A 25,246-nucleotide genomic window follows, 5' to 3' on the forward strand; every position below is an offset into this window, starting at 1 on the left:
AGAACTTATATAAAACATGACTTTATACAAATGACGGTCTTTCCCACCTGTTCAGAGTTTAAAAACATGGGCCATTTTGTTACCCAAGGTCTTTCACACAAGCATCAACAGAATAAATTCCTTCAAGAATCCAGGGCCAGGAGTCTCTTCCACAGTGACACTTATTTGCATCTTTTAAAACTTACATACAGACCCCACAGCCCCTTTCTCTTAGCTTCCAGGAAAATAACTTGACATCATTGTTGTTACATAGGAAGACTGTGTGTGTACGTGCATGCACACGCGCAGGAGGCTGTTCTAATTAAAATGATCTGCTTTCACGGTCCATGAGTTCGAGCCCCGCATTGGGCTCTGTGCTGACAGCTCAGAGCCTGGAGCCTGCTTCAGATTCTGTGCCTCCCTCTCTCTCTGTCCGCCCCCCCCCAACTCCCCACTCTCTCAAAAAGTAAACATAAAAATTTTTTTTTTAAAGTGTCATCAGTAGGGGTGCCTGGGTGGCTCAGTCGGTTGAGCGTCCAGCTTCGGCTCAGGTCATGATCTCATGGTTTGTGAGTTCGAGCCCTGCGTCGGGCTGTGTGCTGACAGCTCAGAGCCTGGAACCTGCTTCAGATTCTGTGTCTCCCTCTCTGCCCCTCCCCCCTCATGCTCTGGCTCTCTCAAATAAATAAATGTTTTTAAAAAGTTAAACATAAAATAAAATAAAATAATCTGCTTACAAAAGTAAACTTTTCCATTTTCACTTGCTAATTCTATTTTCTACTGACACAAGCGTGTGTATGTATTTTCTAACTCCTTATTATGTTGCATGGAGTTAGAAGTGATGTTATTTTACTGTCTCCTGGGAGAACTCCTGGCCCTTAAAATTGCTTCTGAGTCCTCCGAAATGGACGGAACTCTAAAAGAGTTCAAATACCATTGTACTAGATGAGAGTACAATGAGAATAAAATGAGAGTCGTCTCCCAGAACACTGGGGGAGGGGGGCAAGGGGAGATGGGAAGCTGAAGGAGAAGGACGACCCTGATAGGAGAGGGGGAATACTGTGCCACACTGCCTCCAAACCAACCCAAAGGTATGCTGGAATCTCCATTAGTCTGTTGAGAGCAGCATTCACGTTGGCCTCCATCCAAGCAGGTTTAGTGGGAAAAGTATTAACGCCTGCAAGGTGGTCCCACAGCAAAGTCCCTGAGGATAGAGGTTCCAGTATAGCCAGGGAAGAGCTATAGGAACAGGCCGATTCCAACACCTAGGTGTCTGTTAAGTGAAAAGGCACCATATCATATACCAAACTGCAGAGTTAGTATGGCAGCCGGCAGAGAAATGGTGGAAACCTGTACGGCCCACCGATGGACACAAAATGAGCGAGCAAGGCTGTCCTCGGAGAACGTAATCTACATACCAGAACAGGCATGGGTTTGTTTGGGTCTAAGCCATGGCAACAAATTTTAGCTTTGCGGCTCTCAGAACAGCTGTACCGAGGGGCCTTGGGCAAGGCTGGGCCATGGGTTCCTGGACTCCCTACTCTGGGCTCTGTTGTATTATATCTTCAAACAACACCTAAGTGTTAAACCTTCAGTTCATTTGCACAGCGCAGCTAAGAAAACAAAGCAACTCCCAGACCTCCCTGTGTGGCTGCAGACAACCTTTCCCCTTACCTTCCCCCTCCCAGACTGAAGTAGTTTTCAATAGTTTGAAACGGTGGGGGGTGGGGTGGGGGTGGGGAACAAACAAACTTGCTCCTTACTTTCAGAGTGGAAAGCATTGAAGGAATGAATTATGATTAAACACAAAAACAAAAACCAAACTATTGTTTAGGAGAGGCTGAAGTCATTGCAGGGGGTGTGAATGGATGTATATCCATCAGCACAGACCTTCAATCCCCACAGGTGGTTTCATGTCAGACTGGAAGAAATTTAGGCGGCCTTCCAGTTAAATGATTTACAAATCTCGCTCTTGAAAATCCGAGGAATCCAGAGTCTCTCTGATGGTTTTGCAAATTAGAAGTATTTCTGCTAAAAAATTAAGTTCAAGTGCCCAGTGCTCACCTCTTGCCTGTTTTATGTGTGAGGTTCTGAAGATGTTTCAAAAGAGAGTTACCAAAACAAATAAAGTGTACAAACCACTGATCCAGTTAATTTTTATAGAGAAGGAAGGTCTGGTTAGGATTGGTTAATGCCATTTCCAGGGTCAGAGAAATAATTAGTAATCAACCTGGCTAAACGCCCAAATCCCTTACTCCTGACTCAGGGCAGCAAATCTCCAACTTACTCCCGCCACACACCCGCCACCCCACATTGGAGTTTATTTTGAAAGTTTAGGAAAATTAACACTCCTAATCTGGAATGATGGGGAAAAAAACATGAACTTACCATTTGAGATTTACTCACTCCGTTTGTAAGCGTGCCCAGCCAGTGCCGGCATTCGGTGCTCCAGCTCAGGCACCAGCCACATCTGTGTGGGACACTGTGTCTGCTCAGCTTTCCACGAGCGCCAGATCAATCCTGGAGAGGAAGAAGGATGAAAGAAATCAGCAAAACTCCCCACGTAGATATATTTTCATGCATCTAATTTTCAGAAACTGAAGCATGAGTCTCTGATTTCAGACCCAAGAAGAAGTGAGAAAAATGTTGGTTTCTACTAGTAGTCTCTGAAGCCTCACCACCCCTCCTCCAAAGTATGTTGGTCTGGGGACCAACGGCGTCAGTGGCATCCACCGGAAGCTTATCAAAACTGCATGTTCATTGGCTCCATTTCAGTCCTACCAAATCATAATCTCAAGATCCTCAGGTCACTTGCAGATTAAGGTCAGAAGCACTGATCTAGAACCAGAACAGATGCTTCCCCCAAGGTGGTCTCCAGACCAGCAGGATCAGCTTCACCTAGGAACTTGGCCGAAATGCAGATTTTTTGCCCTGCTCCAGACCAACTAAATTGGAAACTGTGGGTCTGGGCTCAACAATCTAGTTTCAACAGCTCTCCAGAAGATTCTGATGCTCAGTAAAGTTTGAAAACCAACGGGCTAAAATGCAAAGACAAGCACAACTCAGGACATTTACTCTAAAAAAAAAGAGAAAGGGTAAACCAGTATTTCCCAAATTGTATTCTGTAGAATAAGGTTTAAAGAATAGATTTTCTTTAAATAAAAGGGTCAGACATATTTAGGAAGTACATAGTTAAAACTTAATTGTTTTTATTTTTCATGGCAAGACTACTCAGCTTAAATGTGCATCGCAAATTTCTGAGACAGTTCATAGAGATTCTCAAATTTATTTTGGACGGCTGAAAATTTAAGCTAATCACTCATTCACATGTTGATAATAGGTCTCATTTTCTGAACCAAGGATTAACAATTTGAATCCGTTTTTTGAGTAATATTTCTTACTGTCTCCTAGAGAAGAGGCTGGATAGGTTGTTTGTAGGGCTGGATGTTCGGATACACAATCTCATTTAAGCATTGTGACAATTCTCTAAGACATTGGAGAACTATCCTAGAGGGTGAAAGGGCACACTGATGAAAAAACAACACAGGCTCCAACGAGTTCTGTCACTTCTCTAAGATTAGAAGGTTCTTAAGTGAGGGAACACCAGTCAAAGAAGTTGGTCTACTGGTCAATTGCCCTAGGTGCTGCCAATCCACAAGAAGCTCTAAAACATTGTAGGAAACATTATGAGAGAAAGTGATAATTTACTAGGGCAATTCTTGAGGACAGGACTTCATGGGGATTGATGGGATACTTTGCTACCCAGCTTAGAGTCAGGGATGGAGACTCCTAAGGGAGATTCTGGAGTAACACCGGCTGACTCCAGGCTCAGGACTTCTTTGCTGAGTGGGGTGGATGAGTATGAGCGAGAGCTAAATGGGTCAGAGCATTTAAATGGGTCTGCTTCCAAGGATTCTACACCTCTTCCTTTCCTGCCAAAATGCTCAGCCTTCCCTCTGCATTAAATGTTGAATAAAAATAACAAAAAATGGGAAGCTGGGTATCTCAGTTGGTCAAGTATCCAACTCTGGATATTGGCTCAGGTCATGATCTCATTCCTGAGTTTGAGCCCCGCATCGGGTTCTGTGCTGACAGCCAGCCAGGAGCCTGCTTGGGATTCTCTCTCCTTCTCTCTCTCTGCCCCTTCCCTGCTCTCTCTCTCTCTTTTTCCCCTCGCCCCTCTGTCTCTCAAAATAAATAAATAAACTAAAAAAAATGCAACACCACTGATTTGGAGGTGATCCAAATGACTAGCCTGCCTGTATAAACCTATTGCAAGTTCAACCTGAGGGTATTGATATTGACACTCACATAGGCCTGTCAATGCCAGTGCCTGTGCACCACCTAAGCAGTCTTCTCTCTTTAAGCACTTGACACGTATACTTTGCTCAGGTTGGTCTTGAGATGAACTGAACTCACACAGTTCCCATTGGCTTCCCATTGTAATTTGTGTGAGAGTGAATTTTATTACAATCTTTTCAAGATGCTTTAGTAACTTTCCCCCCCTCTTGTTTGCTTTCAGAACACTTCGTTGCAACCTGGAACTCAAGCGAGCCCTGTAACCAAGTTATACTTCCCAAAGAATCTGAAAGTTAAGTCACACAGGTTTCTGCTGTGTAATAAATGTAATCGTTACAAGTCTAAAAGACGCTATTTCATCAACGTTATTTTAGTTTGAACCAGTTTAAGAGCCTAAACGCTTAAGTCTTAAACCACAAAAGTCCATTCACATATTTCATAATATGTCTCATTTTCTGAACAAAGGATTAACAACTTGAATGTAAGAAGCAGGTGTGAGCGCTCTTGATAGGTCAAAACCTTAACACCACCCAGACAAGTCTATAATTTCTGGGCACGGCGCATGGCATGCGTGAATTTTGTTTCAATATGTTTTCCATAGTGATAGCCTAGAAAGTCACAGAGCCATATCCTACCCAGACTTCCACTCCTAGTGGCACAAGTATTTGCTGATGATTGAAAGGTCATGCAAAACAGATGTGAGGGCAGTTGGATTTTTCAGCTATGCTTTAGTGGACTTAGCAGTGGTGCCTGCCATTACCAAAGAGCAGAGAGATTTTATTTCAATTGAGCCAAAAAAAAAAAAAAAGAATCTTAGGCAACCTTGTCAGCATAATTGGACATATGTACAGTTGCTCACCAAGGTCTCACCTTTTCCACTCTTCACGCTCCACACTCACAGCCTGGAACTAACTTTGTCACACAGACAACTGGGTGCCGGCCATCCTGACTCGCTTTCCAACATCTTATAAATAGGTATTGTCGACCTTTGTGTGTCGAAGCCATCTGAACTGCATTCCCGACGGCCTTCTCATTTGTTTGGTACCACGTTGGGTGTTACCTACACCTCAGGCCCACTCTCATTATTCTTGTGCTTCTTGGAAACATAGCCAAAGCACAAAGAACAGCAAAAGGCCCATTGCAGAGAGGGCTGCCATAGCCCAAATACCTTTGAAAAGCAAATGGTCCAATCGCAAACCTCCCAAATATTTGCATCTGTGTGGCGGGCAAGTGTACAAGTCAGACTGATGTGGCTTTGAAGTTTTACATATTCTATCTAAGTTAAGTAACACTTAAACCCACCTTTTACCAACTGTATATATGAGAATTGCCCCTTATTGATAAGAGGGACTCTAAGACAATGTGGATGAAATAGTAAATGTTCTCTCTAACCTAGTCGAAAGTCTAAGTGTGAGATTTGTCACTTAGTAACTGCTTATTTTTAGAGAATTATTTCTCTGAGTGTTCATTTTCCCTTCTCTAGTACTTGGGTTAAAAAGACTTGACTCTCAGTTTCTCCAGTTATTAGAATCTTGGAGTGAATTAGCGTAACCCAGTATAACAGGTACAAAGTACAAAAATTATATGGTTCGGTTGGTTAAGCATCTGACTCTTGGTTTCAGCTCAGGTCCTGATCTTACTGTTTGTGAGATCAAGCCGTGCACCAGGTTCTGTGCTGACAGCATGGAGCCTGCTTTGGATTTTCTCTCTCTCTCTCTCTCTCTCTCCCACTCAGCTCTTTCAGTCTCTGTTAACAATAAAATAAACATTTTTTAAAAAGAATGTTTTAGTCACTTTTAACTGTAGGAAACAAAAAAAATCCCTTGGTTATATCTTAGTATACATCCAACAAATCTCTTAAATATTCAGAGCGTCCATTACATTGGATGTTTAGGGGTAGGCTTTGAAAAACACAATCAATGCTACATTATATTTACTTTGCATATTTAATTCTCATAAGATTTTTGACAATAAGGGATGAAAAGTTTGTTGTTTAGGTTTCCAGTTCAGCAAGAATATACAATTCAGGTTCTGGATAATGGAAGTTTGGGTTTAGTGAAGAACATAAAGTTTTAATTTGTACCCAGATGTGCCTATTATCAATTTGTTTTCAGTTCCAAATTCAGCTTTCAGATCCCATTCTATGACAGTGAACTGGACTCTCTAAGCATTGTTCCTTCACGGCGAGCAGTGTTAAGCTTTGTCAACTGTCAGCCAAGGAAACTATAGGAATATTGCAGAAGCCAGGGGCTTGTCTCTCTGGTTCCAAGTGCTGCGTGTTGCTTTTCCTTGCTCCAGCTGCATGCTTCATCCACGGTGCGTGTGTGTGGGGACATCTGCTGGAGCTCTGCCCCGGCTGTGCTTCCAGAATGCACAGTCTTTCGGTGACTTCACATCCCTGGCCCAGGCCCAGCCACCACCTTGCTGCCACCCTCTTGATTTGGGTACTGTGTATTCTAGGCCACCACAGCCCTCAGCTCTCTGCGCACACCCACGCACTAAACCGTGGAAAGCTAACCTTGGCTTTCCTGCATTCTGGAGGATTTTTTCTTGCTCCTGGCAACCTAGGAACAGCGTTGGTTGGCTTCAGCAACCAGAGAATTTATCTGCCATTCAGCGGCCTGCGACCACACTTTCTTCAACAAAATCTGATGTCCAGCCATGGGGAAGGGTGCTCATTGGAAATCTGTTCTTCCTCGGGTCCTCTCTATGTTGGGATACCCTTGGAGTTCTCTCTCCTGCTAAGTTAGGTGTGATTTCAGTCTTCTGATTGGACCCAGTCTGATCCACCAGGCGTAATCAACACACTTTCCCCTCAAGCACGAACTTATACTCTCCACAATGTATACTTTGTTGATATTGTTAAAGATCATCCAGAACCTCCTTGGATATTGAGGCACAAGCAAACTCATAGAGTCACATCATTGATTTATATCTTTCCTTGGGGCAGAAGTCCTGGGTTCACTTTGGTGCCTCTCAACTTGTTTGTGGAGCTCATTTTTATCTAAAGCATTTATTATGGTACCAGAGAACTATTAAGCAGGAATGTAACAACTTAACAGGGCAGAATAAATGATGGGTTTCAGTTGATAAAGCTAGAATTACTTTAACTTATATTTCAAAGTTCATACTTGGAAAGCTCCATGGGTTTGTCTGCTCTCCACTTCATTCAACTAAGGAGGCTTGAGATTGTAAGGATTCTCAAGCAGACAGGAGTAAGAGACAACTTCTGGGATCAGATGACATCAATAATGGTCACCTAAGCAAAGACTTCTATTTACACAAAAACTAATATTGGTATGATGGGTCACCGGAGTTCAAGTTACTTACTTTCCTATTTACCAAGGGAAGTTTGGCTTATCAGTGATACACCGGGGTGGGGGTGGGGGGGTGTAATCAAAAGACAGCTCTGAAGATATTATAGTCTACTAAAATTCTTTAAACAAACAATGGTATTTTTTAGTAAGTGCTTAGAATGGCACCAGCTATGTGTGCTGTACAAGCAGAGAAAAAGAAGAGGGCGGGGGGAGAAAAAATAAACCTAAGTATATTTGAACTAGAAAGCGAATGTGACAATTAGAACATGAAAAACTAATTTGAAACCCAATTATTAACCAGAAACTTTTTCCTTTGAAACACAGATGCATTAGAGACCATGTCAATCAATCCATGGACCCGGCACAGAAGTCATTTTCCCTGGGAACTATACTGCCTGAAGAGAAATTGAAAACTATACTCTCTGTGAATTACAAATTGTTTTATTTTTCTCCCTTAGGTCAGTGATCAGGTTTTCTGACATGGAAATGCTTTATTCTTCTACACTAAGCAATGGCTCCAAGCTTTATTGTATGTGATTACACGCAGTTACAAGCACAGGGAAAAGAATGGCCTTCTTGGCCAACTTTCATTTACCAGGGCTCCCCCAGTGCTCTGCCCTTAGTGCCGATCACTAAACACACCTTGTTTCTCCTCAACTCTGGGTTCAAGGTGTGGAAGCCACACCTTTCTTATTAATCATTGATGTAATCTTGCCACCTACTCAGCCTTTAAATCATGGAATAAAGAGTAAATGTTCAGTAATATAATACCGTAGACAAATGGTTTGTTCCAGATTTTCCTCATAAAGCAAACAGTTGAGTAATCAGATGCTTGCCACACTAAAAATACCTTTGCATATCTCCTTAGGAGAAGAAACACACAGGCTACTTCTGACTTTTGGAGGGGAAGGGAGTCTTTGACAAACTTTCGGGCTTGGCACTTCCTGAGTTAAATGCTCTCATTCATAAGTACGACACAAAACCGTATCAGTCTGAGATTTCTGTTGGGTAGCCATGTGTCCTAGCCCCTTTCCTCTTTTAAATTTTAAATACTGCAAAGGAACCGTTTTCCCCAGGAGGCTCCCACCCTTGGGATGAGACCCCCTCTGCGGAATTTTGGCACCCTATTAATTAGTGGTTACGAGTGGGAGCTGCTCTCTCTCAGCAACTCCTATTCTGCCATCAGTCAAGTGTGATTCTGTAATAAATTCCCACGAAGCAAACTATTTCTGGTAATTCTCCCTAATTAACACCAGGCTCGCTAATAATACATCAGTACCTATGTGTTTCTGATAGAACCAAGATCTTGTCTGAGAATACTCAAAAAGGGAAGCCGCCAACCTAAATTAAGCTTTTGCTGGCAAAAAGGATTTTATACGTAGTTCTGGAAGAAAACCTTTGATAGTCTTATATTGGGGACATTTTGAACAGAAAACACCGAACGACAGGGAGGCTTGTTTCTGGTTTGAGCACTGAATGGGGATTTATTGTGAACACACACTGTTGAGTCTTAAGCCTATAAATCTTGTACTGGATTACTGTTTCTTAACGAAGGAATGACAGATCTCTTATTTTGTTGGTGCATTTTAATGTGCAATGACGTGATTGATAGAAACCAAACAGCAGCTATTAAAATGTCAAATGCAGACTTGATGCCCTTATAAGTTTGGCTTCTGGAGTTTAATATACTGTGAGCAAATAGACTTGAATTTGCCTTTTATTTCCAATATACAGCCTGCAACAGAAACATTCCTCTTAACTTTATACACTTGGAAAAAAAAATCTGACTCAAATCAATAAACAAATGAGGAATAGATGAGCCTATCTAGTTATAGAAAAGTTAACTAATGAGATTGGGATGAGTTAACCCTGAACGTACCTGTTGATTAAAGCGTGAAAATGTAGACGACGACTTACGTTGTTTAAATAGGATATGTGATACAAATAGTGCTCGATAGGACAGGTTATTCCAATAAACGGTTTCAGCAATGAGTATTTTTTTAAAACAATGGAACTTATTTGTTAATTTACAACCATGCTATGTGTACTTGCTACATGCACAGCATAAACATGGATCAAAGCAGAATAAATGTGACACTTTTCAAATGTTTTGTTTCTGGGACATTTTGATAGGCAAATGTCATAAAAGAGGGATTCTCCTGGGAATTGTCATTTCTCTCCCGATCCTGCAAACCCTGTTATCCCCATGATCACTTTGATGGGACCCACGTGCCACCCACAAAAAGAAAAACCAGGAGAGCCTGTTTACATCACTGCGGCCATTTATTTATTATGTGCACATTAAGGTGTAACTATGCTGATTATATTTCTCATGTGGTGTTTATTCGAAAATATAGCCAAAAGCAAAACAGTACAGACATATACAAACCAAAAAATGTAAAGCAACAGAAAATACAGATTAACAGAAAGGCAAATGATATTTTGAAAATCCAAAGCCAGTATCTTAAAACACGCGGAGGATTAAGGATGACAGTGATGCCACATTAAATCCATGTAAAATTATTCAGTGTTTCCCCCTCTCTTATGTCTGAAAGGCCTCTCCTTTCGACAGGGATGATTGAAAAACTCTAAACATTACAAAAATGTTAATACAACACTAGATTCCTACTTGAACAAGGGAGAGGAAGGAATTATTTTCTATGAAAGTGGTCCTAGTACACTACCCTGTGAAAATGGCACCATGAAAACTTTTTTGTTGTAGATGACTTTTAACCATAAGGTTTCAACTGACAGTTGGAAGATTGCAACTCTTATCGGTCTTAACACTGTGACCAAATGACGAGGCTGTAGTGTTCGGCTGTAAATGGAGCCCGAATCCGTAAGAAATAGTATGCTGCTATGAACATAAACAGTGGGGATCCTCTCTCGGCCGCCACTCCAGTGGGCAACATTCAGCCCTTGGAAGTCTACAAAATGTTATAAATTGGAACCTGTCACTAGCATTTTCGAATTTGGGAAATACAAGTGGGGGATGCTTTAGAGTCATATACTGTAATTTTAATCTGTATTATACTAAGTACAGCATTCCAAAATATACATCAAGAAAGACTACAAGTAAATGCTCTACAGTAAAGAGGTAATAATTAAAAAAAAATGCTACTGATCTGGAATATTTATAATCAGAAAAATAAATATTCAGGGAGCTCGCCAGAAGAATAAAGTGCTCTGCCAGTTATTAAAAGATTAATGCTGGTATATTAAATATGGCATTCCCCACTGGAAAATACAGAGATTCTTCTGGGTTATAATCAATATTTATTTCACAGGATTAACTGTTTTAGGAACAGATATAAAGCTTTGCCACAAAAGAGGACAAAGCACAAAGACTAACTGATAAATTAGGAAGAAGCAATGTTATCCTTTTAGGGACAAAATTTAGAGGAATGCAAAATTACGCTCCATGAATAGTGTGTATGAAGAAAAATCGAATAAAAATGAGATCCTTAGTGTAAGGTAACTTAATAAGAAATCCAGGTCAAATAAAATTCTTTAAAGGAAATACCTAAATGCCACTGACTTTTCAAATACTATCTTGGCACAGAATCTATAAAGGCAAAACTAAACAACCAAAAAAAAAAAAAAATCTCTACTACATCAAAACAAAACCACCAATTTATATCACGTAAAGAAAGAGACTGACATTAAGATATGTGACCACGCACATTAGCCAGCACGAACTCTACAGGTGGTTTCAGCAGCAATGAGAAATAACGCACAATTCAGTCCCAGCACTCTGTTTCGAAAATAAAACTTCCTGCCTCCCTACAGATGCAGGGCGAGGAGGTAGTTGGGGGTTGCTACTGGTGAAGCCACTTCATGTCACCCTGTTCATTCTTTTATCCCCAGTTAATTATTATCTGTATATAATATAAATCTGCTAGGCCATAAATTAACAGCTTTCAGGACAGATGCCTTGCAAAGTTCTTAGGGAGGTTAAACAAATATTAGAGCCTAAAACCTCCCTCTATAACAAACACACACACACACAATGGAAGTGAAGTTGTTAGTGAGTTATGGGGCAGGGAGGGCTTGGGGTTCTGTCTCAACTTTAAAAGCACCTTGCCCCAGACAAATTGATATTATACCTTAGTGGGATCATGGGCTTGCATCCATTCTAGAAACAAAGGGAAAAACTATTCAATGTCATAATCTGTTTTCTCACTGGGCAAATATCAATACGATTCACAATTTCACCACAATGGTTGCTCTGTCTTCATGTGTTATCTACATAATTTCCCCCTCCAAATACAGAAAACAAATAACGAGCCAGTCTGGGCGACTGATCATGTTTCCCTCCTATACTACCAACCTCTGGGAGTAAACATTTTCCAAACTTCATGATCACATTTGGAAGTGATTCATTTATTATTGAGAGAGCTACTGAAAGAAAACAAACAAACAAACAAAAATCCTAGATTTTATCACATCCCCAAGCCAATCTTTTACTTTTCTAATGCAGAATGAAAGAAAATTATTCTGCGAAGAGAGTTCTCGAACCTTTATCAGTCAGTAGTACAAATCTGAAACTTACCTAATGGACTTATTTTCCAAAAGGGGGGGATTTTTAAAAATTTTGGATACAATCCTCTGATTTACCATAATTCTTAACCACACTCTTTTCTACTTACTCTCTTAACCTCAGCATGAGGGAAGGGGGAAAAATGGAGTTTGACTAATATAGGTGATAAAACAGTGAATACGTAAATAGAAATGGCCATATTTTAATAAAAGGCAAAAAATTTGACATTTATAAACTACATGGTGGCTTTTTGGAGGGGGGTAGATGAGAGAAATATCACACCTCCTATTGGCAGGACACATTTTGATAAAAAATCTCAATGGTCTTCCCCACTGGAATGATCAGCTAGAAGACAAAAAAGTACATATGTTTTTTTTTTAAAAAACTGATACCTACTACTGATAAAATTCTGTTTAAACTATTTCCTCTTTTAAAGATAAGCACTATTTTTGAAAAAATACATTTTACCTACTGACGATGCAAGGCAATTTTCATTGCCTTTTACGGATTTACTCAGAACTACCTAACAAGGAAAGAAAGTATAATTACCTCAGCCTAAATGTTAGAGGTTTTTATTCTAAAGTTTAATTCTTCATTAATTTATTCTATGATGAATTTAATAGTCAACCAGGAAATTGGCTTTTATAAAAGTTATTTTATGGGCAGAAAATAGAGGAAAAAGTAATCATAAATGCCAAACTGTCTCTCTACTTTACGAAGCCAAATATTTCCTCATAGACTTGGTTTTTAAAGCTGGAATTTATCCCTTCAGGGTCACTATTATTTTTCAAAACTCCTACAAATATTAAATCTAAAAACTAATCGGTAATTCTAATTCTTCTCTTTCTCTTCAAATTTCTTCTCCTCCCCTGGGCTGTTGACTTTCAAAAATTCACAGAATGAGCATGTTTCTTGCAAAGTGGCTTGTCCTTCTTGGAGAAAAAGGTCTGACCTTCCAAACTTTCGCAACATACCTGAAAAAGAAGCATTATTTAAAAGAATATCGTTATTTTATCAAATATGCCTAAGAAGGGGAAATGATTTTTCACCCACTGGATACAACAAAGCACTTCAGTTGGTTGTATTGGACATTCTGATATTTAACCATTACTATGAAATCTCATGTAATCTTTCAAAAGCAATGAAGAATGACTTTTTTCTGGAATGCATTCTGATTTATTTAAATCAGTGATCGCTATTTTTCTTTATGATAAGTGAAGCACTTGGCTCTGATGAAAAAATTAAGACATAAAGAGGTCACATTAAATATAAGTTCTCTTCCCAAATTCTAATCATTGCCTCCTGTTGTAGGGACCCAGAGCATTCAAAACAAAAACAAACACAACTGCTTTGCCAGATATTCCGAAGGCCCCAGACACATAGACGTAGACTGCCTGAGAATTCTTTTTAATTCATTTCTTTGTTCCTTATAGCAAAAACCCTGGTCAACATCTGGCTACTGGATGATTATACAGTCTGTTAACTATCTGCATGTATGTCTTCTTGTCTTTCCTATTGCCTTTGGTAAGTGTAATGGTCATGAGCATCTCTACCAGAGAACAGGAGCAAGCAAATCTGCTACCAGTTGTTACATTTTATAGATACCCTGAAGTCTAAGACATGGAGGAGGTGAACAAGGTCAATGGTCATGTTTGGGGAAATCCTTTGATTCCTATTAACATAACTTTTTCCCTTCATACAGCGGGTATTGAGAATTATAAGATATATTAAATCCAATTAAAAAAAAGCAAATATCTGAACAGAATATCTCTATTGGGAATTTACTTTCTAAATTAAAAATAAAAGTCTTAGGGTAATGTAAATCTCTCAATCTCTCTGTCATTAAAAATAAAACCAAAAATGTGAAAATATCAAATACAATAGGTAAACTATAGGTTTATTATAGTCTCAAAAAGAAAAAAAAAATTATTCATGGACTACTGCTAAGGAAGGAGGCAAATCAACATATAGTTTGCTTCCACGCTTAATTCAACAATAGATTTTTTTAGAATTGTTTGTTTCTATTTCAAGTACTCATGTTTCCAAAAATTACTAAGAACACTCCAATAAAACAGAATTTTAAAAAAATTTCAAGGTCTCTTACTGTTTTAAGAAATACACAGCTTCTCCTTATAAACATAAATTAAAAATAGGACCTTCTCTAAAGGGGTAAGCATCTTATTCTGTGCCAAGTAATTCAAACTAAGGCCAAAAAATTTAATGAACAACTTTGAAGATCACTGTAAAAATACTTCTAGGTGTGAAGGTCTGAAAGATACAAAACCTGCTATTTCCATTTAGTGCTTAGGTGAAAACTGGCCATACTTGCTCCTCTCACTTGGAAATAAGAGTTTACTTACTGAGCATACAAAGCAGGTGTCATGCCAGGTAAAGCCCAGGGCCTCCAGGAACATGTCGCCAGCCTCTATGGGAAATTCACATCCACGGCATATGGTACCAAAAAGGGCATAATAATCTGTATTGGGGCGGGGTGGGGGTGGGGAGACATAATTTAAACATGAGAAAGCTTTAGAAGAATAATTCCTAGAAAGCAGCAACAAAATTGGAATTAAATGAGAAGATGAAGTTACTAGTAACTGGAAAATTTTCAGAGGGTATGTTTTGGCTTGAGACACATGTGTAGTGTGGTTCAGGTTACCTGTGGGGTAAATGCTATTTATTTACATAACTTAAAGTCCTTTATTCTGTTTTTCTTTTTTCTTTTAATTTTTTTAACGTGTATTTATTTTTGAGACAGAGAGAGACACAGCATGAATGGGGGAGGGTCAGAGAGAGAGAGACACAGAATCCAAAACAGGCTCCAGGCTCTGAGCTGTCAGCACAGAGCCCGACGCGGGGCTCGAACTCACAGACTGCGAGATCATGACCTGAGCTGAAGTCGGCCGCTTAAACGACTGAGCCACCCAGACGCCCCTATTCTGTTTTTCTACGTAATACTTCTCACTTATCTCCAGCTACTTACATGTCTAACTTCGTATGAAGAACAACTCTGTTCTCTGATAAGCTATCAACAGACATGACTGTTTTAACAAAAGACAACAGAACTTCCAAAAACTAGCAACAGTAAGACTAAAGAACATAAATCAAGAAGAAATATCTGATATCCCAGCACATTTCATAGAGTATCTAACTTGGTAGGAAAGAAAAAAAGTCACAAGAAACTTCCATGAATAAGAGCCTTGACTGAGGTTCTAGCTGGACTGTATCCTAACAGTATTAGCCACTAATTCTTTTGCTGCAATTTCCTTTCAATTGTAAGACTTTGTGCTGAAAATCCTTAGCCAGAGAACACCATTAACTTGACACAGAGTAGTTATAAAATGCCAATAGGATTTCCTTCTAAAGAAAGCAGTTTTGATAAGATGTTTCTTTATTATTACTAAATTAGAACTTACTGGCAATTTTCTTTTATGCAGCCATTCTCACTACTTGTGTTTACTCCAACCTGGGCTGGAGCGGAAAGTAGACTATCATTTCCAACTTGATTTACCTTCCTTAACAATCTTCAGCATTCCTTAGCACCATTTGCTCAACACCTATCCACTGAGTCCTACTATGTGCCAGGCACTGTTCTAGGCACTAAAGGGTGGCACAGTGGTGAAAAAGACAGATGTGGCTGCTCTCTTTAGGGTGATTATATCTTCATTGGGAGCAGGATGTTGTTGTTTATTGTATTTTTCAAACAAGTGATAATAATTTCACATTGTGAAAAGGACCATGAAGAAAAGAATCCTGTGATACAGAATAGTTAAGGGAAGTATGTAACACTCCATTAAATAGGTGGGTTATGAAAGGCTTCTCTAAAGAGGTAACAGTTGGGCTGAGGCATGACAAAAAAAAGGAGAACTCACCACAGAAAAGCTGTGGAAGAACATATCGGTTAGAAGAAACTGCAAATACAAAGACCCTGAGGCAGGAAGAATCTCAGCATATTCAGAAAAGCAAAGGGGTGATGACATACGCCTGACAGAGGGTAAGGTAGTAGAAGAAAAGGGTGACAAAGCATGTCTAGAAAGGAATGTATGTTTACTCAAGTGGAAGCCAACAAAGGTATCAAACATAATCTAATTCACATTGAAACAAATATTATCATAACTTCTATTTAAAGGTTGGGGAAAGAAGACAGACCATCTTAGTTGGTGATCAGAGCATCCAGGCAAAGGGTGAGCTGGATTTAGTTGTGACCACTGAGGTGAAGAGAAAAGAATGAATTTATATACACTGAGGGTACTGCTAGAATTTACTAATTACACTGGATATGAGGAGAGTAAGGGAAAGAACAGAATCTTAGATTTTGGGATAGTGGACAGTGGGGCATTTATTGAAATGGGAAAGGCTGAGCTAATAACAAGTGTTGGAGGTTAAAAAAATACAAGAGTAGATCATGTTGATTAGAAGTGACATTTATTTTTTGTTTTTTAAAAAATTTTTTTTAATGTTTATTTATTTATTTTTTTCTGTTTTTGTTTTTGTTGAATATTTTATTGCTATGTTCCTATCAAATAATATATTTCTTCAGATTTAATTGTTTATTTATTTTTGAGACAGAGAGAGACACAGCATGAACGGGGGAGGGTCAGAGAAGAGGGAGACACAGAATCTGAAACAGGCTCCAGGTTCTGAGCTGTCAGCACAGAGCCCGACGTGGGGTTGGAACTCACAGACCGTGAGATCATGACCTGAGCTGAAGTCGGACGCTTAACTGACTGAGCCACCCAGGCGCCCCTAGAAGTGACATTTAAATAAACCTTCAAAAATATTTTTCCTTTTCTGTAAGCCATTTTGGAGTTTTAAAAATCTTCCTTCTTAGACTACATGAATATGATATTAAGGCTAGATAGCTGTATAGGTATGTAGCTGGACAGGGACTATCTGCCAGTTAGTCAACATGTCTTGAAAAACTTAATTTTAAAACAAACAAACAAACAAACACCTCTTTCTTCAGAAGAATTAAGTGAAATCACAAAATGTGAAATATTCTGATTGAGTCAGGGTAGCAGCTTGTAGCCATCCTGTCCCCAAATAGCCCCCCGACGAGATAGTTCACTGGTGTCTCCACAGAGCTTCCTGGTGGATAGTCTGGCATAGATCCGCGCTGCTCCTAACTCAGCTGGAAGGAATGAGTGAGCAATAAAAGGTCACGTGATGCTACCAGCCTCAAATTAGAAGCTGACTGCTCCCTTAACTCAATAGTGTACAACATTCCTTTCCTCCAGCACCACACTTTGCATTTCAAGGTAGATCAACAACTCTAAAGTGGAAATACAGCAGTGATGAATGCAGGCATGATGAAGGAAAATATTTTGTTTTTTGAAACATATGTGTGGTACTAATATCTAAGAGGAATAATAACAAATAAGTGTTATAAAAGTTCACTTACAGCCTTTGGGAAAGAAAAGGAAGTGCTCATAGCTCACGTAGTAAGACAAATGTAGTAGATTGGTCCTTAGAGTCCAGTTTATTAAAAATAATTTTACTAAGGGAGCAATCCGAGCCAAGGTTACCCTTCCATTCAGTAAGAGTAACAAAGGACTGCCAATTTATTTTCAAGGAGGTTGCCTTAAACAGCAAATCAATATCATGTTCAATAGCTGAATACTTCTCATGTTTGTAACCACTCAAAATTCACCGTTAGAGGTAGCTTTCAGCTACACAATGTGGTGGAATTCATATCCATAAACTATTAGGGATTCAAGTAAAATATTTTCCTACTAGATAATGCATACATACATGCTCATTTCTCTTCAGGAAACTGGGAATATCTGTTTTGACGAAATCACATAAAAGTTTTACATAGTTTTTTGCTGTATATTTAGAGTAACATTAAATGCCCCCAAAACAACTTGGAAATCCACTTTGTCCCCTACTGCCTTTCAACTTGGTAGTAACATTAAGGGTTAAGTTTATTCAAAATTTAAGAAACTAATGGCTTCAGGATCTTACCAGTCTCACAGTATGGTTCACCATCCTCCAAATGAAAAACATTATTACGAATGGGTTTTCCACAGGCCACACAAACAAAACAGGAAACGTGCCAAGTTTGTTTCAAAGCATTGATGACCTCCTGTTACAGAAAGGCAATTGGATATAAAGATGATCATACACAGATGCTTGCTCTATTAGTTGTACCAACACAGCCCTTTTAAACTGACCCAATGTGGGCACACGCTTTGTCGTTACCATCAGCTCTTCCTCTAAAGACACACTCACAAATGGTCTAAACTGATACCCTATATAATACGTGAGTTTTCAGTAAACTTATTTAAATAACGACTGTTGTGTTACTTAAACATTATATAGGGAGTGAATAAAGTAAGCATTTCATAAGTACTTGCTGTAATACATTCTGCTTTCTCTCAAAAGGGTGTCAGGGAATATTACAAAGGTTTCATAGTATTATCTTGAAAATGTCATGGAGGGAAAAAGAAAGAAAAGGAAATGTCATGGAGGAAGGGCAAAATGTTCAAAAATTAAAACAAACCTATGCTTTGGTGTATTATGGGAGTAATAACATAATCAGTGTAATCCAATCAGTTTAACACATGTTTACAGTTCTGGAAATCAGCTGTGACTACACTAAGCACACATTCACATGAGCATCTAAAATTTGAACCACAAAGTATGGATTCTAGTCAACAATGACCCAATGGTTAAAAATACCAAGTATCAAAACAAAACAAAACAAAACAAAACAAAACAAGTATCAAAGACTTGGGCCAGAGTTTAATTAGTAAAAGAAGTCTTATTAAGAAGCTGGTTTTGCAAGGAATCATTTCTTTGGATTGACAGAGATGGAGCCATTAAACATTATTTTTTGAAGATGAGTTAATAAAATGGGATTTACTCTTTTATCACAAAGAAAGAGGATGCTACACATAAAGTATGGTTACAATTTTGTAAATGAACTACAAAGAGCAAATTGGAAGAAAATACATCCTAAGCTTAACAGGAATTATCTGGGACTGGTAAATATATAGGCCATTTTAATATTCTTCTTTACATCTTTTTGGTATTTTCTAATTATTTAGAGTGAAATATTTTTATAATAAAAAACTGTCAAAATACAATGATACAGAGTAAATTATTAGCCATAGAAAATGCAACAGTTCCCTAGTGATGGATAATGGGAAGACATGGCAGTAATTGAGATCCAAAAAGATCACCATGAAAATGTACAACAAATATACACTGAACCAAATCATTTCTCATGGCTCTTAGCATTTAGTTCCCTTTCTATCCTTGAGACTGATTCCTATCCCTTAGAACAGGCAATTGAACAACTGAAACACAACCCAGAGGATCTGTCCCTGTAGTGAAGTTCTGGCCCATCTCTAAGGCAATGAGGATAAGATTTCCATTTCCTACAACCTCATTTGGTTCTAAGACTGCTACCTGATTTTGTGTTATTAATGATTCCAGAATTCCATAGACTGTATTTATATACAGTATTAACATATATTCAACTTCTTATTTGTCACTTGGGAAGGTATAGCCCGTAGGTTGCTACTTTTTTGTTCCCAACATGTTGTACAGATTAATAATACAGAAATATTTCATGAAGAATATTTATAATTTAAGTGTCCTCAAAGTTTTAGACCCACTTAAAGATGTAACGTGAAATTAAAACTACTCAATAATTTATACTACCTTTTCTCTCAACTGACACAAATTAAACTTTCATTATTACATTTTTATAGAGAGAATGGCAGAATTCAGCAATGCCATCTCCATCTTCTGTATTAGTTTTAGGAGTTTCGTATGGGACCAGGCACCTTGGCCACTTCTAAAATAAAATTCCAACTCCTGGCCACCCACAGGAAATGGCTGACCCTTTCTTTGCAAAGTGCAAGCTGAGTATTCCAGAGCAGGAAATTCATTCATTCATCATTATTCATTATGTATCTGACTCCTACATTACTTCCTTTTCGAAAAGGGGGGAAAAAAAAAAACAAAAAACGGTGGTTAGATTATTTTCCTATTACATGTCTACTCTCATAAAATAGGTTATATTTTTAAACATTATATGCATTTAAGAAAAATATATCATTTATAAGCTTCATGTCTTATATATTTCATGAGATCTGTGCCCTGTGCTTGAACCCTGACAAATGGGGAAATGCTGGTCTTATAAAAGCTACGGAATTTAATTTAAAACAGTGAAGGTGTCAGTTCTGAGAACTCTGATGTGTGTGGTCCTGTGCGACCTCTTCATTCCTGAGCAAACAGGGTCCTGTTGAGGTAGCACACCCACAGTAAATTATTTTTTTCCCCACAGTGGCTAGACTTTCCCCAGACAAGCGAGCACTCAGTAAGACAAACCCAAAGACAACTTAACCCCACGAGTCCGATATACTTCTACAGAGGTCTATTTAGTTTTGCTTTACAATAATAAACAGTGATGAAAACAGAGAGGGGATCAAGCAAGAAGAAAATAAAAAGGAAAACTGATGTAAGGGTTTCAAAACAAAAAAATTATTGTGCTTTAAAGCTCATTCAGAATAAACAGGTTTCTGATACTTACTCCAAGGATCTTCCTTTGGCATCGACCACATTCAGGAGCAAAGAATTTCTCATAGCACAGCTCACAATACAGGGATCCCTTTTCCTCCACAAATCCAATGTAGGCCATTGTATTTTTGCAGTGAGCACAGTTAAACTCTTCTGGGTGCCAAGATTTCCCCAGTGCCACTAGGAATGGTCCCCTGCCAGAAGAAAAGAGATCGAGTTGGCTTGGGAATAAAAGTTTTTAAAGTTAGCTTGGACAGAACCTCTTTTATGCAATGTCCAAACAATTAAATACTTGCTCAATTATCCTTCTCAAGGGCTGAAAACATAGGCACAGTAAATTTACATAGGAACTCTCTGAGCATTTATGTGAAGAGAATAAAGGGGAGGAGTAAAAAGCACTTAAGGGATTCCTTCAAGAAAGGCCATTTCCCCCACTTTTTTTCATCTTCAACAGATTTGGTGGTTATGTTTTTTGAGTTGCAATGAGTGGGTCTGTCTGCATCATGATAATGAATGAGAATGAGGATGTTAACTCTGACATAAAATGAAATAACCAGGAAAAAAAATACACGGTTTAGACAGAGATGAGAAGTTGACATTTCTATAAAATAGACAAAAGAGAAATCTCAATTTGGTAATGTCAGGAGTCTTAAAAACAGTAATAATTATTACCTGAGAAAACACTGCAGTCAATTTCTCTTCCCTGCACATTGTTTCATACACTTATTTCTCAACTCTATTAAACATATCAAATGTTTATGACCCCTCCAAATAGACGATGGAAACTGTCAACTGGATATTAGAGACTGTTTTGAAGCTACTTCGAAAGGTTTTATTTAATTAAAACATGACTGATTTTTAATGCACATTTGTTTCAAGGTAACAAATGTTTGTAAAGAGATTTTTTTCCATTAAATACTATATAGTCATGAACTGATAAGGTGGGTTTGGTTTCCTTGACAGGAATCCATTATGAACCCTTATCTAGTCATGAAGCCTGCAGAGATGAACCATTCTAGCCTCTGCAACGTACTTTTCAGTAGCTCCATCCCACTAATTTTTATTCACAGAGTGGCTTTACCTCCAAGGCACTTTTACACTTATCCAATTTGTCCATACAACATTCCTGTGAGATAGACCAGGGCAGTTATTACAAACTCAGTTTAACAGATGGAGAAGCTGAGATACAGAATGTTCAAAAGATTGACAAATATCATAAAATGACTGACTGAGTGAAGGCCAGAAGCTGAATTTCCTGATTTGTAGCAAACTGGTATAGTCAACTGAATGTTCTGCTTTTCATCTCATTACCATCAATTATCATCACTGAGTGACCACACAGTTAATTGTCAGTGAGCACGGATACCTGACTTCTAGGCAGATTATAGGAAAAGTCATAGTAATGAGCATCACAAAATCGAAGCATTTTTTAGCCTTTAATGATAACATAAACCTTAGTATTCAGTAACTATTTCCCACTGGGAAATTCTTTGCAAATACAGTGATGTTTACTCAGAACCAGCACCTAATCCTCCAAGAGTCAAAAAAGTAAAAAAGTTCTTGATGAATGATAAAAATGTGTTCTTTGAAGTATAAGAGGGTATTTTGTAGCCTCATTTTTTGTTAACTTGTTTTTTATTAATAACATGATGCCACTTTTATCAGCTGGTGCATGCAGTTCTCCTGAGCATTTGAGACAAATACTTTATTATTATGTTTTTAAGCTTTAGGGCACCATAGTTTTGTTATCACTAACAAGGAGTGTCTTTGTTAACTAATTCCTGCCAGAGAAAGAAAGGGCTATAGATCACTTATTCTGTAACCAAATATGTTACTTTGGGTAGGTTGTCCCTCAATTTTTAATTGGATAATAAATAACAGTTCTACTCAACAAGCTCCTTCTTCTCATTTTCTCAGTATATATTCAAAGATAAACCAAGGAGTCACAATGCTCAAAGCTAGACAAAGTTTCATGAGTCCACTGAGCTTTTCCACCAAGTGGGTATCTGGTTATACAAGCTTGAAAAGGCTGCCAGATTCAATTTACTGTGACCATAACATAGAGTCTGGTAGAACTGTGCTAACATTTGCTTGGACACTAAAGGCAGATTTCAAAGAATTTGTTAGACTGAATTTTTTTTATGAGGGCACATCTTCCAGCTCCTCCATAGGCTGGATGGCCCCTGAAGGCCTGTATCTATTCAGCTTTCCAGTTTGCAAAAGTCAATCTAATCAAACTCCACATTCCGTATGGATGCACTTGAGAGCTTTTCTCCACAAACATGGCTGTCAGTGCCAGAAAATATTTAACAAAATTCATCTGAGAAAAGAACAGCTGATTGAGGAATACACACTCCATTTTTAGATTTCCTAAAATATGTGTTGAAACCAAGTCAGACCAGCAGAGAAGGACGTTCTGCGATTCATGGCATATTGGACCTGATCCATTCCACAGAATGATTCCTTTAATGACCGGTGCTCAGCCTGACACCATCAGTCTACACTGACACTTGTCCTAGGAAACAGCCTTGTGACAGTCACCCTTGCTCCTCCTCTAAGTTGCTATTGAGAGTGTTATCTGTTAGAGATCATACAGGGTCATTTCCATGTGGACTCTCTGGAGAAAGTCCTTCAGGTTTGTGTAGTAAGAGCAGTTTTGCTTCTTCTGAGCAATAGGGTTTTTACTCATCGTACAGTAAATTTAAAAATTAACTTTGTTGACCACTAGAAGGCTTAAAGCCAAATTTAGTCAAACCCTAGGCAAGTATCTAAGGTCATTATTATAGGTTTTGCCAAGTCTCAATGAGCACATTTTTGACCAGTCTTCATTTTTAATGGTCCCATTCATGATTTTCATTATTCTTTTGCTTCCTTTTATAATTTAGAAGATTTTCTTATATTTCATGCATTCTTAAAAATGTTTTTAAAAGGTTTATAGAATAGTGCCTAGTACAAATAAATTAATTAAATTAATTAAAACTATCATCAGTTGAGGGACACCTGGGTGGCTCAGTCAGCTGAATGTCCGACTTTGGCTCAGGTCATGATTTCATGGCTTGTGAGTTGGAGCCCTGCGTCGGGCTCTGTGCCTCCTTTGGATTCTGTGTCTCCCTCTCTCTCTGCCCCTTCCCTGTTCTCTCTCTCTCTTCTCAAAAATAAACATTAAAAAAAAAAAAAACAAAAAAAAAAACTATCATTGATTGAAAGAATAAGTTTAAGATACCTCCTTACTTTCTTATCAAATCTAAATAGTGAAATGTCTTAACAACAGTAAAGAACCTTTAAAAACTGCACCTTTAAAGACTGAGCTGAATATAACTTTTGTTCCTGCCAGAGCTCCTTTCTTAAGCATGCTCAGTGTGGTACTGCCCCAACCGGGTATTCCCTGGCCCAGCTGAAAGAGCACCTTTCCCATCATGTCCTTGAAGTTATGTATAGATGAAACAATAAAATCTCTTATATATAACAAAGTACTCTTTTCTGTGTTGGCAGAGACTAATTTAACAAATTCATTAACACAGGATTAACACTGAAGAAGTTCTTCTTGTTCCAGGTAGATTGGGTTTCCATCTGTGACCTGGACAGACAGGCTTGGGTAACAGCAAAGTGGAATTAAGTATGCAGCTACCTCTCTTCCAGTCCTCCATGCCACTGTCTTTCCCAAGTACTCCTTGACTGACAAAGGAAGAGACAGGAAAGAGTTAAAGGACTGACTGGCTGACAAAGAGTTAACCTAGCTCATGAAACTTTTTAGCCTCTTGATCTTCTGTGAGACTTATACTAAAAAGAAAAGAGAGAGAGAGAGAGAGAGAGAGAGAGAGAGAGAAAGGAAAGATGGGGAAAGATGTCAAAAGGAACAGGAAAAGAAAAGCTTACACGGTGAGAAGGTGAAAGGGGTTGCAAATTTCAACAGGCATAACCTAACAGGGATTCAGCTTCAAAATCAAATGCTCCCTTCTTGCCTCCCTTTGTAATTTAACTTGAACAATAACTCTCAGTGATAGAAATTAGCTCTATAAATAGATGAAGAAAATATCAGAAGCTACCTAACATTCCTAAGATCATGTGGATGATAACTGTAAAGCTGGCATTCTAAGGCTCCTGGAGATTAGAAATTATATTTGACCCAAAGTTACTGCATCAACAGAAGTTAAAAATTAAAAAAAAAAGCTAAGAAAATCAAAAGAAGTTAGTCAACAAAAGGTAAAAACAAAGCCACATGAAAAAACAACTTGTGCTCAAAGACAAAAATGGCATCTGATATTCTACTTAATTAGATATAATAAAAATGTATACACCAATTTTATATTATTAATGTCAAATTTTGGAAAGGGCTTGGCATGAGCAAGGAGTCCAAGAACAATGGAACCATAGGAAGAGTTTTCTGAAACAGAAAAGATCACTGGAAAAAACCACACACACACATTCACAAATACAAAGACATATGCAGGGAGAGTAAAAGAGAATGAAATACACTCAAACATGACAGTGAAACACACTCCTTTTCAATACTTACAATACTCACAATTAGCAATAGTAACAATCCTTCCTAAAATTAGAAGTGTGGCATTTCCAGTAAACT

At 38.4% G+C, this 25,246-nt stretch overlaps 1 protein-coding gene across 14 annotated transcripts in view; it reads right to left on the reverse strand.

The window, feature by feature from the left end:
- Positions 1-9,859: 9,859 nt before the first annotated feature.
- PDLIM5 (PDZ and LIM domain 5) overlaps positions 9,860-25,246 on the reverse strand; it is a 221,993-nt gene continuing 206,606 nt past the window's right edge. For all 14 annotated transcript variants that reach the window (XM_058721881.1, XM_058721879.1, XM_058721883.1 and 11 more), the window contains 4 exons: positions 20,678-20,858; positions 18,100-18,220; positions 14,496-14,611; positions 9,860-13,109 (listed from right to left, as the gene is read on the reverse strand). In XM_058721881.1, the coding sequence (XP_058577864.1) occupies positions 13,020-13,109; positions 14,496-14,611; positions 18,100-18,220; positions 20,678-20,858 (508 nt within the window). In that variant the 3' untranslated portion in view covers positions 9,860-13,019. The remainder of the gene's footprint in view (positions 13,110-14,495; positions 14,612-18,099; positions 18,221-20,677; positions 20,859-25,246) is intronic.

Source organism: Neofelis nebulosa, chromosome 3, assembly GCF_028018385.1.
Source record: "Neofelis nebulosa isolate mNeoNeb1 chromosome 3, mNeoNeb1.pri, whole genome shotgun sequence".
In the NCBI taxonomy this organism is placed as follows: domain Eukaryota; kingdom Metazoa; phylum Chordata; class Mammalia; order Carnivora; family Felidae; genus Neofelis; species Neofelis nebulosa.